Raw genomic sequence first — 16,421 nt, 5'->3', positions numbered from 1 at the left:
GTCGAGCGCGCGCGCCCGGGCCCGGCCCGGCGAATCCTTCATCTCCCAGCGCGCGAGCCTGCGCGCGACCGGCCCGGCCCGGCGAATCCTCCATCTCCCAGCGCGCGAGCCTGCGCGCGACCGGGCCCGGGCCCGGCGAATCCTCCATCTCCCAGCGCGCGAGCCTGCGCGCGACCGGCCCGGCCCGGCGAATCCTCCATCTCCCAGCGCGCGAGCCTGCGCGCGACCGGCCCGGCCCGGCGCGCCGCGCTGTCCCTCGCCGCTGCTCCGCTGCAGGGCCCCGCGTGGGTAGCCAGGAAGCCGGGCCCGAGCCGCCGTCCCCTGGCCTCCTCGGTGCATCTTTAGCCTAGGCGAGCCCGGCCCGGAGCATGGCCGAGAAGGTGCACGGGAAGCTGGGGCATGTTCTGGCCAACACAGCAGCAGCTAAACTCTTCTCTCTGAGCGGGCTGTTCGCTGTGTACAAACCCAAGGGGCCCACTTCAGCTAACGTGCTCAACCAGCTGAAGGAGAAGCTGCTGGCAGGTACTGCTGGGAAGGGGCAGGATGTCACCCTCGGGCTGGGTGGGGGGAGGCCACGGCGGGAGGGTCAAGCTGGGACGGGGGGGGGGGTACCTTGGGAGGAGGCAGGTCTGGATGACACATGCTGGGAACTTCATGCTCTTCCTACAGTGGTAGGCGTCCCACAGCATTGGTGCTGAGAGTATCCGCCTGCACCCAGTACTTTGCCCTCTAACTGTATGTATGCAAAGCCAATTGCTGCACCATCAGTTCCCCTCTGCAGGTGGCTGGGGCCCTTGCCCCTGTAAGTGTCCCATTCCAGTTACCCCAGGCCCAGGTAAGGGTTTTGTGTGTGCAAATTACTGCCTGAGTGTAGCTTCCTTGCTGTGCAGTTTGCACCTTCACCTGTTCATATTCCCTAATCAGTGTAGTTTGAATCCACACTTAATTTGTCTCCCCCCCTTCTTCTGTGCATGGAGATAACCATGAGTCTACCTGACCTGCACATTTTGATACTTGATGTGCCCCTGAAAGTTTCAAAGCAAGTTTAAAAATCCAGATTTTCCAGGGCTGCAAAGCTGGAAAAGTCTAAAGGAGGAATACTTTGGTTAGAGAGAATTGAGATTTGTAAAATGTCTGTTAAAATACATATGGACAATAATCCTTCGTCACAGGAGGGAGACACTAAAAACTGGCCTAAAATGAAATCCAAAATGAAGGTGCCACTTTCAGTCAGATGTCTGATTTAAAAAATACATTGTCCATTTGTTTCAGAGTAGCACCCATGTTAGTCTGTATTCGCAAAAAGAAAAGGAGTACTTGTGGCACCTTAGAGACTAATAAATTTATTTGAGCATAAGCTTTCGTGAGCTACAGCTCACTTCATCGGTGTTCACCTAGTTAGGCTTTTTCAAGCTTCTGGTATGTATATGGGCCTCTTCTTTGTGAATCTCCATTACAGGAGTGATTTAGTATCCCAGCAAACATAGGCAAGGTCTAAACCACAACTCCTAGGAACATATTACTTCTTCCTTTTCAAAGTTCATATCACTGTTGTCTATCATGGAAAGAGAAAGCGAGAAAAATATATTTTCTCCTTAATTTTTCAGATTGTTTACTCTGGTGGGTCCTGATCTTGCAGTATGATCTATGGTGGTGGGATTCTTATTTCTCCATCAAGTCCCACTGAAATAATTTCAGTCCCACCCAGAGGCCCATGAGTCTGTATGAGTGGAACAGAATTTAAGGATTGTGAAAAACACAGTTGGAAGGCTACAGAAACAATCCCCATGCCACTCCTTACTCCACCTCTCCATAGTGAATTGCAGGGTTGGGGTTTAAGATTGTAACCTCCTTGGGAGGCCAGGACCATGTTATCTTGTATACAGCACGTAGCATGATGGAGCTCTGATCCTGATTGGGGATTACAGAGTCTCCTGCAGTATAAGGCCCCAATCCTGCATTGAAAACTGCAGTATTTCTGTCTCATGTAGACACCTGTTGAGTGGGGCTCCATGCAGGCACAGGGGTCTGCCCATGTGAGTCCCAGTGCTGGATTAATGTCTGTGTAGTATAATTACAGTGGTAGTGCTTTGTTGACAGCTAGTTTCTAAGTTCTTCCCGTTGTTTGTATGGGTCTCTCACTGTAACACAAGAGAGAGAAACACTTGAAATAATAGGAAAGTTGTTATGAAGCTACAGAAATTGGAAATGGGTTTCAGAGTGGGAGCCGTGTTAGTCTGTATCAGCAAAAAAAAAACAGGGGGGAGGGATAGCTCAGTGGTTTGAGCATTGGCCTGCTAAACCCAGGGTTGTGAGTTTAATCCTTGAGGGGGCCATTTAGGGATCTGGGGCAAAAATTGGGGATTGGTCCTGCTTTGAGCAGGGGGTTGGACTAAGATGACCTCCTGAGGTCTCTTCCAAGTCTCCTTGTGGCACCTTAGAGACTAACAAATTTATTTGGGCATAAGCTTTCATGGGCTAGAACCCACTTCATCAGATGCATGTAGTGGAAAATACAGGAGCAGGTATAATAAATACATGAAAAGATGGGAGTTGCCTTACCAAGTGTGAGGTCAGTCTAATGAGACAGTTCAATTAACAGTAGGATACCAAGGGAGGAAAAATAACTTTTGTAGTGGTAATGAGAGTGGCCCATTTCAAACAGTTGACAAGAAGGTGTGAGTAACAGTAGGGGGAAATTAGTATGGGGGAAATTAGGTTGAGGTTTTGTAATGACCCAACCACTCCTAGTCTTTATTCGGGCCTAATGTGATGATGTCCAGTTTGCAGAACTGGAATTAATTTGCAGTTTCACGTTGGAGTCTGTTTTTGAAGTTTTTTTGTTGAAGAATTGCCACTTTTAGGTATGTTATTGAGTGACCAGGGAGATTGAAGTGTTCTCCGACTGGTTTTTGAATGTTATAATTCTTGATGTCAGATTTGTGTCCATTTATTCTTTTGCGTAGAGACTGTCTGGTTTTGCCAATGTACAAAGCAGAGGGGCATTGCTGGCACATGATGGCATATATCACATTGGTAGATGTGCAGGTGAATGAGCCCCTGGTGATGTGGCTAGGTCCATTGATGGTGTCCCTTTAATAGATATATGGACAGAGTTGGCACTGGGGTTTGTTGCAAAGTTTGGTTCCTGGGTAGGTGTTTTTGTTGTGTGGTGTGTAGTTGCTGTGAGTATTTGCTTTAGGCTGGGGGGCTTGCTGTCTCCCAAGGTCTGTGAGAGGGAGGGATCATCGTTCATGATAGGTTGTCAATCCTTGATGATGCGCTGGAGAGATTTTAGTTGGGGGCTGTAGGTGATGGCTAATGGTGTTCTGTTCCTTTCTTTGTTGGGCCTGTCTTGTAGTAGGTGACTTTTGGGTACCCTTCTGGCTCTGTCAATCTGTTTTTTCACTTCAGGGGATTTGGGGGCATGTTTAGCTCTTTCAACTGTATATTCAGTTGACTTCCTTTCAAGTTTATAATGGCCTCGAGAATCTGCTGAATGTTTCTTTTTCAGGGAGTGATCAAGGCTGTGGAATTCCTAGGTGGGATTGTAACAGGCCAGTCACATTTCCCCATATGAGACTATTTGTTATATGCCATCACAGCAGATGGGCAACAAAGAGCAAATTCCACTCAGTTGCATGTAGGCATCCCTATTGAAGCCATTCACGTAGCTGAGTGGTATGTGGCCCATTATGTGCAATCAAATAAAGCAAGAATGCTCAGTGTACGTGATGCTTTCTGTGAGTGTGTTCAGCTGGTAATAGTGTTACATGTTGCATTAATGAAACAAATCAGGTAACCTGTCCACTCTGGTGTGTTTTGTATATTCCTTTAACACTTCTGTTTATAATGGTGCATAAGATTATTTATAATTAGCTGATAGCAGCCACTTTCGCAGGCAGGAAATTATATATGTGTGTGTATATATGTATATAATTCATGATTTAATCAGAGCATGAAGAACAATGATTTCCATTGAATTTCTTTTCTCTTTTTTGATATATTGCAACATAAATAAGTGTTTTGCATTTGCCATGTTCTGAGGTTGTTCTGTAATGCGTTTTGTCAATTTATTTTTGCAGAAGCTGGTATACAAAAGTGTGCAAGAAAGAGGAAAAAACAGATTTTGAAGATTGGACATGGTGGGACTCTAGATAGTGCAGCTGCAGGAGTTCTGGGTAATTAAAATATGAATATCTGCAACAGTTGCCTTTGTTGTTTTTATTTAATGAATTGTACTTCTAATAGCTGGAGAAACAGATACTTTTGTTTGGCTAAGCTGGTGTTTTGTAACTGCTGTAATATTCTGCAGTGTTTATTGTTATAATAATGCTTTATATTTCTATGTCTTTATCTCAAAAGATCCCAAAGTGCTTTAGAAACTAGAGATACGTAGGATTCAGTTCAGCTATGGAGTGCAGCAACACAGTAGTTCCTGATAGGAAGTGAAAAATAACCCATTTAATAACAAAGGCATCAATGAGGTTTCTATGTTTACTATCTCGCAATGATTTCAATATCAAGTGTGTTCCATTTACTGGTAATGGAATGATAATTGCCAGCTGTGTAAACTCAGCCTTGGGTCTGAGAGTCAAGATGGATTAATCCCAGCTTGCACATCATCATCAATAATTTTGTTGAAGAACAACATAGAGCAGAATCTGCAGCTTCCATAATCTTAGCTGTGTTGCTCTGCAGGACTAAAAGGAATAAAAACAGTAACAATTCTGTTTTGTAATTGAATTCAACAGGTGTGACTGTGAATATACATAGGGAACAGATCCACTGAGTTTTGACATAGTCACTTCTCAAAGTAGAACTTTGCTTCAAGGAAACAGACTGTTGCTAATGGCTGCCAGTAGGTTGGTAATTGTCTCTCTGTGGCCTGCGTGCATTGTAAAATGTAACTCCCATAGACTAGAAGTAAACTTTAGCTCTGCTTGTTCCAATTTCCTGTTTACTCGGTTGCCATTTGTTGAAGAACATTGTTTCTGGATCTGAAACGGAAGGTTCTTTCTTTTGCACAGATGTTCCTATTGAGCACATTATTTCTTGTTGTGGGGAGCCATCAGCATTGATCCAGAAAACAAAACAAAACAAAAAAATCATTGAGGCCTTTTAATGGCTTCTCCTACTGTCTTCTGGCAGCCAGTGGGCTCCAGAGCTTGCATCTGTGGCATGACAGAATGTATTCAAGCTTGGGGTGTGTGTGTGTGTCTGGTAAAGACAGAGAAGTGCATTACCTTAATATAATGATATAATGACAGGTTTCAGAGTAGCAGCCGTGTTAGTCTGTATTCGCAAAAAGAAAAGGAGGAAAGCTTATGCTCTAATAAATTGGTTAGTCTCTAAGGTGCCACAAGTCCTCCTTTTCTTTTTACCTTAATATGTTTCCGATCGATGCTTCTTCACAAGGGCAAAGGATGTTTTGTTCTAGTGACAGAGAAAAATCAATGCAAGCCAAATAGAAAAGGACAAAATTCATAGGAGGGTGGGAGCAAATGCTTTCAAATTTCAAAAGATGTGCGAAGAAATAGTTGGGGGAGGGGAAGAAATAAAATAAAAATATTTTTTCTTTCTGTTATTTTTTTCTAACAGTTCAGTTAACTGTTGTCTCCAGCGTATTGGTGGTGGTGGGGGAAGCTTTCTTCCACCTACAAAGCAGCATCACAAGAAGCTTTTGAGGCTACTAAACCTCCTCTCTTGATCTGTGCCTGTGTGGCTTCAAATTTCAAGATCTATGTTCTGATCCTTTCTCGCTGCTTGATATCAGACCTTTCTGCATATTTGTAACAGCTGGGTGAAAGCACTCTTTCCACTGATGTTCTAGCATTTGAGAGATCACTAGGCAATGCTTGAGCAAGGCCTAATACAGTTCACTTTGGGGTTTTTATTAAGGAGCGCCTGGCTCTAATGTAAAGCCTTTGGAAAACTTTAGACCAAACATTTCTGATAGTCTTCCTCAGCGGCTGGAGTTCTGCCCCGGAATAGGAGTTGAACAGACTGTAGTTATGCGAAGTGTGATGGTTGTATGATGGAAGGTGAGAAGAGAAAGCAGAAAATTGTACAAGAACTTTGATATGAAAATCAGTTTCAATCACCTTCTTGACAAGGCAGAAGTCACCATTTATCCTCTCAGAACTGAGCACAGGCTGGGGAATGGTTGGTGCATGGAAGTCGTCTGAGATAAGGACACCCACTTGGGTAGTGGCTGATGTTCGCTAGTTAGCCATGAAATAGGTTCAAAGTGTGAGCAGCAGCCCTAAAAGCTTCCCCCACCCCCCTGCTACTCTGCCAGTGTTCTTCTACCCTGACCTGTAGTGACTCCCCTTTAGGGGTCAGAGCAGTTCAGTCTGCATGTCCGTGTGAGCTTCAGCCTCTCTTCTGAATCTGGCATACGTTCTGCAACGAGTATTTCATTTGGTGTAGATCACTGACTATCAGATTATGACCACTTTCAATCACTGTTGACCTAAGCTGTATTTGAATCAGTGACCTAGAAGTTAAAGACTTCATAGGGCATGTCTACATCGCAATAAAAAACCCGTAGTACCAAGTCTTAAAGCCTGCGTCCACTCACTCCAGTGTGAGGGGCTCACACTATGGGGCTAAAATAGTAGTGTAGAAGTTTGGGCTCAGGCTAGAGCCTGGGCTCTGAAACCCAAAGAGGGAAGTGGGTCCGAGCCCATTTACACTACTATTTTTAACTAGTCAGTTGACCCAGATTCTGAGACTCACAGCTGTGGGTTTGTTTGTTCTTGTGCAGCATCAATGTCTCCATAGTATGTTATTGTACCCCATGAATTATGGTGTTAAAACAAATGGACGTGGAAAAGAGCTATCGAGTCATTGAGTCGGTCTCCCAGCCACTACAGGATGGTTCTCTATGGTGCATGCTAACAGTGTTTTGTCAAGTCTGGTTCTAAATACTCTCAGTGGTTGTGGCCCCCTCCACTTGCTCTGAAGGTATATCTACATTGGCAGTAAAAGACCTGCAGCATGCCCATAACTGACCTGGGCTTGTGGGGTTCAGGCTGTGGGCCTATACAATTGCAGGGTAGTCATTCGGCATCAGGCTGAAGCCCCAGCCCTGGGACCCCGTGAGGGGGGTGGGTCTCGCAGCTCAAACTCCAATCCAAGCTCAAACATCTACACTACTATTTTTAGTCCTGCAGCCCGAGTCCCACAAGCCCGAATCAGCTGACCCAGGCTCTGAGACTCGATGCTGCGGGTTTGTTATTGTAGTGTAGACGTACTCTGAGAGACCTCTCTCCCAGACTCATTCTCCTCGTCAGGGAGTATTTCCTGTCATCCACCTTAAAATGTCCCTGTATTAGTTTCATCATCTGACTCCTTGTTTTACCATCTTGTACCCCTCTAAAGAATTTCTCTCCTCCGTGTTTGCACCCTTCTGCATACAGCTTTCCAGGTTTCTCCCTTTGAATAACTGAGCCATTTAGTTCTCCACTACTATCCAGTTCTAATAAGGTGCTTGGATACTGTGGAGCTGAGCGCATTGCAAATGTATAGACACTGTTTTTCTGAAAAGATGCATTTTTATATGACTCTTTATTTCATACCTGGCGTATGTCTCCGTCTGTGGGACTCAGGCTTGTGGACTCAGTGTTTCCAAACCCCTGCTTGAGCATTCATACTGCATTGTAAAGCTGGACCCAGGTCTCAGCTATGCCAGTGCATCTATACTGCACGACACAGACCTTCCATCCTGGTTCTATGGCTTGACCTGCGTCCACACTGCAAAATGACAGGGCTTGGACCCAAGTCTCAGTGGGACCTGTCCATTTAGCAGCTTCCTAGGACCTGGGTCCTGTCTGCTTGCTCACGTGAGTCAGACTGATTTGTGTGTGGTTGGCAGCGGGGTTTGGACTCAAACCTGAGTCAGAGCACAGGTTTAGTGTACACTGTAGACATAGCCTTGTAGGCTTGCCCTATTGCAAATGTGGGTAAAAAGGGGTGATTTAAGGTTTTGAGCACCAAGTAATTTTATCACAAAAATGGCTAAAAATCATATAGTTCAGAGAGACAGGAAATGGTAGGTCCAGTCTTAATGCCTGTTCAGGGATGAGAGTCCCGTTATTTCAGCTACATGGGGTTCTTGCCATGCCATGGGGAGTGGGAAGGCACTATGATTTAAAGACAAGCAAAATAATTCTTCAGCTGGCTAAATTGCTTTTGTCTTTGTGTTGAGAAAACTCTAAGAACATCTTTAAATTAGAACTGTAATTTTTTCCTTTATTCGGTCAGTTTTCTGAGATATCCCTTTAGTTCCATCAAGGTTTAATAGAAGTTGAAATTCTATTTCAAATGAGTCCAAACACTCCTGTTTTACATATAAAAGTGTTTAAGCTCTTAAAAATCATTTTAAACTTAAATGATTCTTAAATAAAGTTGTTCAACTTAAATGGTTATGCGGAGAGATTGTGTCTTATTTCTTACCAATCTATAGAGAGGTTTTCCTTGCCTTCCTGAGTTTGGTAATGAGTTGGTTAAACATTGCCAGATAACTAATTAATTTCCCAATTAATATGAATGATTTTATACTCAGATGGCTTCTTATATTAATAATCTGTTATAGCAAGGTCATTTGATTCAATTTTTTACATAAAACATCCACTACTCACATAATAGTGGTATTGAGGCAGTTATTACATTTGCAAATACACATCTCAAAGCATTCAAGGGACAACAAAGGTTTTCACCTTCAAGAGGAAACATAGAGTTAGACATAACTAACATCATCCATAAAACATTGTCCAACCATAAATGTTCTTCTTACCATTTGAAGACTTTAGACCAATTATAAAAGAAATCAGTTTCAATAAGGATAATTCTAGATTTTTCCCTTTTCAAAGGGGGGGCGATAAAGACCGCCTCTTTTATTACTTAGTTTCTAGGTCTGATAATGCATCCTAAACATAAACCCTCTTTGGAATATCCTAAATACACATCCAGATCTCTTTCTAAAACACAAGTATTTTAAGAAGTTGTTTTCTTGAGATAAAGATCATGTCTATACCAAACTAGTCTCCTGTACAAGGGGAGGTATCCTGTTCTTTAAAGAGACGCTCTTGTTGTTTGTTTGTCTTTTGACCCAATGGTTCCTACATTTACAGCTTGTAATTAACTTTTATCAAATAGTCTATACAAGGCACAAATCACAATAATGAACACTTCTATACTATTTTGAAAGATGTGTGTAAAAGAAAATATAGACCGTTAAAGCTAAACAGAAGTTGTAAAGCTGCATTCCAGAGCATGTATAAACATTCTTGGAGGTAATATATTTGGTTTTATGGCTAACGAGGTGTTCTCCTTTTTGACACTTTTGGTGCCTGGTATTGGTTGATGGAAAGCAGAGATTTCCTATGGATTCCCTTAATTAGCTTTAACCTTTGATTTCATTAAATTAGCAACTAAAAACTTAAGCACATGAGCTATCATATTCTTCAAGTATTCTGTGTGGAAACAATTGTATCTCCTAAAATTGAGTAAAGGCAAAGGCAAGATTATACTACTCTAACAGTATAAAAGAGAATTATCATAATTTTATTAATAACCATTTTGCATCAATATTGAGGTATATCCACTACACAAGGTAATACTGGAGAATCCTACTGTATACTCTTTGTATGGTGATGACAGTTTTACAAATGTGTGGTTACAATGTACCTGGTTTTCTTGTTTTCCTCTTTCTATTGTATCTACTACTTCTGATCACTGTGCAGAAAACCAATGGAAAAAGTTAGTAAAGAAAAGCACATTACTATAGGAAGTTTTAATGTGAATTCTAACACAGTAAAGCGATTTTCCTACCCATTTACTTTGAAAATCTGATTGTTAGTCGCTTTGACAAGTCAAAATGTAGTTTAAAATTGGAAAAGCCAGTGGGCCACACAAACTTGACTCTGCCTGTTTGATTTATAAATGATTCTAGCAAAAGACTCAGGGACCTCATGATTATTTTACTTTCTTGCCCTGGTCCTATCACTGCCAAACTAATTCCATTACGGTATACCTTAGCTGTGTTACTACAGGCTACTAATAACCTTTAAATGGTCCATTAGTTACAGCAATGGCTTTAGCTCACTAATAATGAACCTTGCCAAAGACTTTATCAGGCCAGACTGAGAGCCATGGTTTGTGCTATGTCTTTCTTTACTGAAGACTGAAAATAAATATAGTCCAATATTTATTGGACTATATAAATAAAATCAAAATAAATAAAATAAATCAAGTCCAATCACAGGGTAGAATTAAACCATTTTAACAATAGGCAAAGCTTATCTGTCTTCTGCTTCTTGTCCTGTCCTCAGTCCCAGTAGATAGAGCATCAGAGGTATTTCTCTTAGGCAATATCTTTATCTTTTGGTATCCTCCTCTTAAAAGACTCATTCAGCTGATCATGATAATTGAGGCCATGTATATGCTAGCAGTGCAGGAAATGTGTTATTTCTGACTAACATGATGTATGGCAGTGAGTTGAGTGATAGTGAGAAGAGGGAGAATGTGAATCTAGTTAATGGAATAGAATGCTGTAATATTTCTCTTTCTGTCTTTGCAGTGGTCGGTATTGGAAAAGGAACTAAAATGCTGAGCAACATTTTGGCAGGCTCCAAGGTATGGCACACTAAGTTATTGATCTTAATATTTTTTCTGTGTCGAGGTGAATCGTGTTACAGGCAACTAAAACATCCAGCATCAAGCAAGGACTCAGAATGGCTTCATTCCTTCAGGGACCCAAAGTGTTGCTATCACAAGCATGCTTAACTGCCTGTCGGAAACCCTTGTCTCTCTGATGATGTCTCAGAGAGCTTACTGATGATTGGGGTCTTTTGTAGGAAGGTTTTTTCAATGTTCAGTTCTCTGTAGATTTTAAATATGAGATATAGAAACACAATAATGAATGATGTCCTGTAAATATTGTAACTTCTTCTGTTTTTAAATCAAAACTTTAAAATCCCCATCCCCCCTATCCTTTCCTTCAAGTAGATATAAAAGAGTAATACTATAATTCTTCCATCACAAGCTGTTATGAAATTACATCTGTTCTTCACATCTGATTTCTCAAGAATACCATGCCGTCTTAAAAGACGAAACCCTTCAATTTTTTTTTTAATCTTTATTATTAGTATTGCTATAATGGCTAGATGCAAGTGGGGATGGGGGCTCCATTGTGCATAATCCCAGCCCCAAAACATTTGACACAAAATGTAACAAGCAAGTGTGAGCAAAATTAGGAAGGGAGGATAAAGGTGACAAAAATAATCTATCTAATCACACAAATTTATATATGTGGTTACTGATGTTTCCAAATCATCCTAGATTGTAAAAAACAAACAAACAGCAGTTTCCCATGGATGTATAACCAGGTCATTAGTTGGCTGACTTCTTTGTAGGTATCACAGCAAAAGTTGGTCAAGAGGAAGGAATTGGAGAAGGAGCGGGAACTTGTGTTCTGGGTTAATTCCATTGGGGAGTTCCATATATCGAAGGCAGCATGACATATAATGCATAGATGGTTCTAAGAGTGGCTGTCAAACAGACCTGCAAGGCTAATAAGTAACCTTCTTTTAATGTTTTCTTATTCAAAACACACTGTGCATTTGGGACATTATGCGCGCCTAGACTCTGATTTTAAGGACTCTTTGATCAGGGGAACATATATACAAAGACTTTGTGGGACTCCAGTCTTGAATGGGGATTTTGGGAGCTATCATACAAAAGAGAAAAGCGTCATGTATTACCGGCTTAAGGACTGATCCTGCAAACATTTACCTACCTAAGTAGCATTAGTCATGTGAGGAATTCCTTTATCGTCAGTTGGGCTATTCACGTGAATGAATTCTGTGCATAAGTATTTGCAGGATTGAGACATTAGTATGCAAAGCACAAGTGACAACAGGTGGATTTGGAGAGCTATCATTCTGCATAGTTAACAGATGGGAACTTGACTCACCTCTGGTTGTACTTTCTGGCTAGTTGCATCAAAACCTTGACTTGTGTGTTTACATTTCCAGGCAATAGATGTTGGGTAAGTGGATAGGTGGGCATGCTCCAGTTAATCCAGTATGGTTGGTTCCAGCCCTGGGTGTTAGGGGTTTTGCATACATCTTGAAAGCTGAAAATGTAAAGTCCTGTTGTTTAGAGAATACTTTTAAAATGGGAAAATGGGCAAGAATACATGAAGAAATCAATATAATAGTCAAGTGCTCTCCAGATTTTGTTACTTTAGGAAAGTCAATAATGACTTAAAAATAATTGACTTTTTAAAGTCAATTGACAGCTCCTCTAATGCATTTCATGCTGACTATTTTTCTTCCTTTTTTCATCTCTGATCCATGACCAGTAAACTATTTATAGATGCTGTGATGATGATCTGAACTAGAGCCTGACTGATATTCACCCAGATTTAAGAAGAGATAATAGACAGAAAAGCAGTTGTGGCAATAGGGCCTGATTTAAAGTCCCTTGCAGTCAATTGCGATGCAGTTTTAGATTTGGTTTTGGTAAGTAATGAGGATGTCCTAGTAGAGCTAGTCATAGGAAATAACTTTGGTTCAAGTGATCTTGAGTTTATTTAGTTTAAATGAAGTAGAAGGATAATCAAAAACCAAGCAATCAGCTATGGATTTTGGTTTCAAGAGGGAAGACTGGGAAATTAAGGGAATTAGTTGAAGACATCAACTCGATTGAAGCACTCAAAGACTTAAATGTGGAAGAGGCTTGGGATTTATAGCTATATTAAAAAAAAAAAAGAATAAGAAAGGATGAGGTTGGGCGCTATGCAGTGTGGATGGGAAGGAGGTTGAAGAGGAAGACCCAAAAACTAAATGAATACTTTGCCTTGGTTTTCAATAAGGATGATAATATGGAACATGGGTATGAAGGCAGGATGGCAGATGGAAATGAGTGTATAGAAATGGAAATTATGACATCTGAGGTGGGAGAAAAATGTGAAGATCTTAATGTGGTTAAATCAGGGGGACCAGATAATTTCCATCCCAGAATACTGAAAGAACTGGCACATGAGATTGGTAGCCTAGGAGCAAGGAATTTTAATAAATCTATCTATCTGGGGCTAGTGCCATATGGCTGGCTAACATTGTCACTATAGCTAACATTGTCACTATATTTAAGAAAGGGAAAAAAGTGATCCTGGCAATTGAAGACCTGTTAGTCTGCCCTCAGTAGTATGCTATAGAACAGCTGTTCTCAAAATGTGGGTCAGGACACCAAAATGGGTTGTGACCCGATTTTAAGGGGGTTGCCAGGGCTAGCATTAGACTTTCTGGGATCCAGGGCTGAAGCTGAAGTCCTAGCTCCAGCCCCACCTGGGGTAGTGGGGGGTCAGGCTGTGGCTCCCTCTCCACCACACCTGGGGTGGTGGGGCTTGGGCTGTGGTCATGTCTCCCCTCTCCAGGTTGGTGGGCTCAGGCTCCACCCCCATCCCAGGATCATGTAGTAACTTTGTTGTCAGAAGGGGGTCGTGGTGCAATGAAGTTTGAGAACCTCTGCCTTAGAACAGATTGTGAAGGAAAGGCTAATTAAGTTAATGGAGACAAACAGCAAAGGGGATATAATTCAACAAGATTTTCCAAAGGTAGATCATGCCAGACTGTCTTGATTTCTTTCTTTGAGAAATTAACTGATTTTTTTCACTAAGGGAAATACAGTAGATCTAACATGCATGGACTTAATAAAGCATTTGACACAATACTACATGGGAGATTATTACGTAAATTAGAGAATATGGGGTTAGTACAAGCATTGTAAACTGGATAAAGAACTGACTTAAGGGGAGAGGGCAGTGGGTTTTGTTGAAAGGTTAACTATTGGACTGGAAGGAGGTTACTAGTGGAGTTCCTTAAGTATTGGTCTTGGAATCAATCTTATTCACGATTTTTATTAATGACCTTGTCACAAAAAGTAAAGTGTGTGATAATGATCTGGATGACCTTGAAGATTGGAGTGACAGAAATGGGATGAAATTCAACAGTACCAAGTGCAAGGTCTAAGGGTCTAACAATAAGAACTTCTGGGCGCTCATCAGTTGGACATGATAGGGGAAGAGAGAGACCTGGGTGATCACAAGATGACGGAGGCACCAGTGTGATATGGCTGTGAAAAAGGCAAATGTCATCCTAGGCTATATCAAGCAAGGCATTTCCAGTAGTGATAGAAAAGTATTAATGCCATTGCAGAAGACACTGGTAAGACTGCATCTGGAATACTGTGCACAGTTCCGGTCTCCTATGTTCAAGAAAGATGAATACAAAGTGGAACAGGTGTAGAGGAGAACTACAAGGATGATCGGGAAGAGGAGGGCCTATCTTATGAGAAGATAAGGGAAGAGCTTAGTTTGTTTAGCTGAGGAGAAAGAAGGCTGGGAGAGAATATGACTGATCTCTTTACATACATTGGGGGAATAAACACCAAACTGCGGGAAGAGCCATTTAAGCTAAAGGACAATGTTGCCACAAGAACAAACTGGCCAGGCTGGAAATTGAAAGGTTTCTCACTGTCAGAGGAGTGAGGTTCTGAAACAACCTCCCAATAACAATTGTGGGAGCAAAGAACCTCTCTCTCTTTAGAGCTGGGCAAATTTATGAGTGTGATTGTGTGATGGGGTTGCTTGTGCTAGTAGGGGACAGCAGAGCTGGGGTTACTTCCAGTTTGTCTTACGTTCTTAGAAGCTCACGTTTCAGGGCTTCACCTGGCCACCAGGAGGGGGTCAGGAATGGATTGTGTTACTCTCTCTTCCCAGTGTATTCTAGATATTTTTAGGTCTCCTTCCTCTGATGCATCATAGAAGGCCACAGCCGGAGATGAGATATTGGAAAGGGTGAGCCAGGACGCTGAGGCAGTACCAAGCAGTCTCTCTCTCAGGTGCTTGGCTGGCTGGTTCTTGCTCACAAGCTCAGGTGTTTTTCCCTAGGTCAGATTGGCCGTGACCTTGGGGGCTTTTGCCTTCCACTGCAGTGACTGAGTGCAAGTCACTTGCAAGGATCATCCAGTCATTTCTCACAATGATTTCCCTGCCATTGCAGGGGCCTCGGCGTTGGTAGGTCTCAGTCCCTCTTATTCTCTCACTGTGGCACATAACCATCTAGTCTCCTGTGGTTTATATTAATTTGTCCTAGTTTTGGTTGTTGGGTTTAGTGTGAAGATGCTGGGTTGTATTAGTTGCTTTTGATATACAGGAGATCAGACTAGGTCATCTGGTAGTCCTTCTGACCTTATCCTCTGACTCTAATTGGAGTCTTTCCGTTGACCTTGGTGGGCTTTGGATTAGGACGATAGTACTCATATAACTTACTATAGTTCCTGAGGTTGAGTCCCTGTTACTTGAGACTTTAACTTTTTATAGTCTGACATCCCCTTTTTAATACCTTATCCATTACAGAAAAGCTTTGTCATATTAGCTAAATCAGCTTTAAATAGTTCTAGCTAAACTAGTACAAATCCTTAATGTAGTTGCTCCTAAATCCATTTAACCCTCATTCAAATTGGTTTAGTTTAATTTGGTAATTTACTGACACAAGTTAAAATGATTTTTAAGTGAGGGTTAAACCAGTTTGCAAGTCTGTGTAGATAGACTCATAGGTTTAACTGGGTGGCTACAGAGGTCTCAGGACTCCTAGTAGTTAGCCATGACTATTCTTTATTCTAAAGTTGTTGAAAAACTTTTTGCCTTTTAGCTGTCGTGCTGTCTACTAGGATTAGAGTGTCTCTTACTTCATCATACATCATGTGTTTGAAATGATTGTTACTTTTGCTCTAATTCTCTCCTTTTTATGTTCGATTCCACTACATTCAATATGCGTTTCTGCTGGGGATTTTCTTTTTAATTCCGTTAAAGCAGTCTTCAAGAGAAATCAGATCCAGTCTATCAACACTGGCAGCATAATTACACTCATGCCCCAAAACTTACGTGGTTGCTGTGAACTCTGTATGGCAGCTCTACCAAAGAGATGGATGTCAGAATTTTTCCAAACGTCCTATCAAATTTAAGCTGATTTGGCTGCCACCAGCATGATTCCCTGATCTGTAATTCATACAGCCTCTGTAAAGAATATCATGATTTATCAGTTCTGTAATCAAGTATGTGACCTCCTTAAGGACTAACTCAAAAGAAATAGAAATGTCCAGCAAAGTTTCTCAAAGCTCCAAGTTTCTTATCAAGTTCCTTAATATTTTTCCAGAAATAGACGTCTCTGTATGTTTTTTTTTTATTTCAAATGTTCCAGCAAAGTTGTGGAATAAATTATGGCATGTGAATGGGCTACTCTTATGGCTCAAAGACTAGCATGCTATTCTTCCTCTGAAAGACGTGGGGTAGTCTGATCAGAATAACTCTGTTCCTAAGACTGAGACTATGTGGAGGTGATGTTTGTGGG

General features: G+C 41.6%; 1 protein-coding gene across 1 annotated transcript in view; it reads left to right on the top strand.

The window, feature by feature from the left end:
* Positions 1-227: 227 nt before the first annotated feature.
* The window catches only part of TRUB1 (TruB pseudouridine synthase family member 1), a 42,400-nt gene continuing 26,206 nt past the window's right edge, over positions 228-16,421 (top strand). Inside the window, exons 1-3 of the mRNA XM_084633272.1 lie at positions 228-522; positions 4,086-4,181; positions 10,586-10,641. Of these exons, the coding sequence (XP_084489398.1) occupies positions 369-522; positions 4,086-4,181; positions 10,586-10,641 (306 nt within the window). The 5' untranslated portion in view covers positions 228-368. The remainder of the gene's footprint in view (positions 523-4,085; positions 4,182-10,585; positions 10,642-16,421) is intronic.

This window comes from Lepidochelys olivacea, assembly GCF_965140295.1.
Source record: "Lepidochelys olivacea isolate rLepOli2 genome assembly, chromosome: 7".
NCBI classification, from domain to species: Eukaryota; Metazoa; Chordata; order Testudines; family Cheloniidae; genus Lepidochelys; species Lepidochelys olivacea.
The sequence above is the reverse complement of the archived record's forward strand: the minus strand, read 5'-3'. Positions and strand labels throughout refer to the sequence as shown.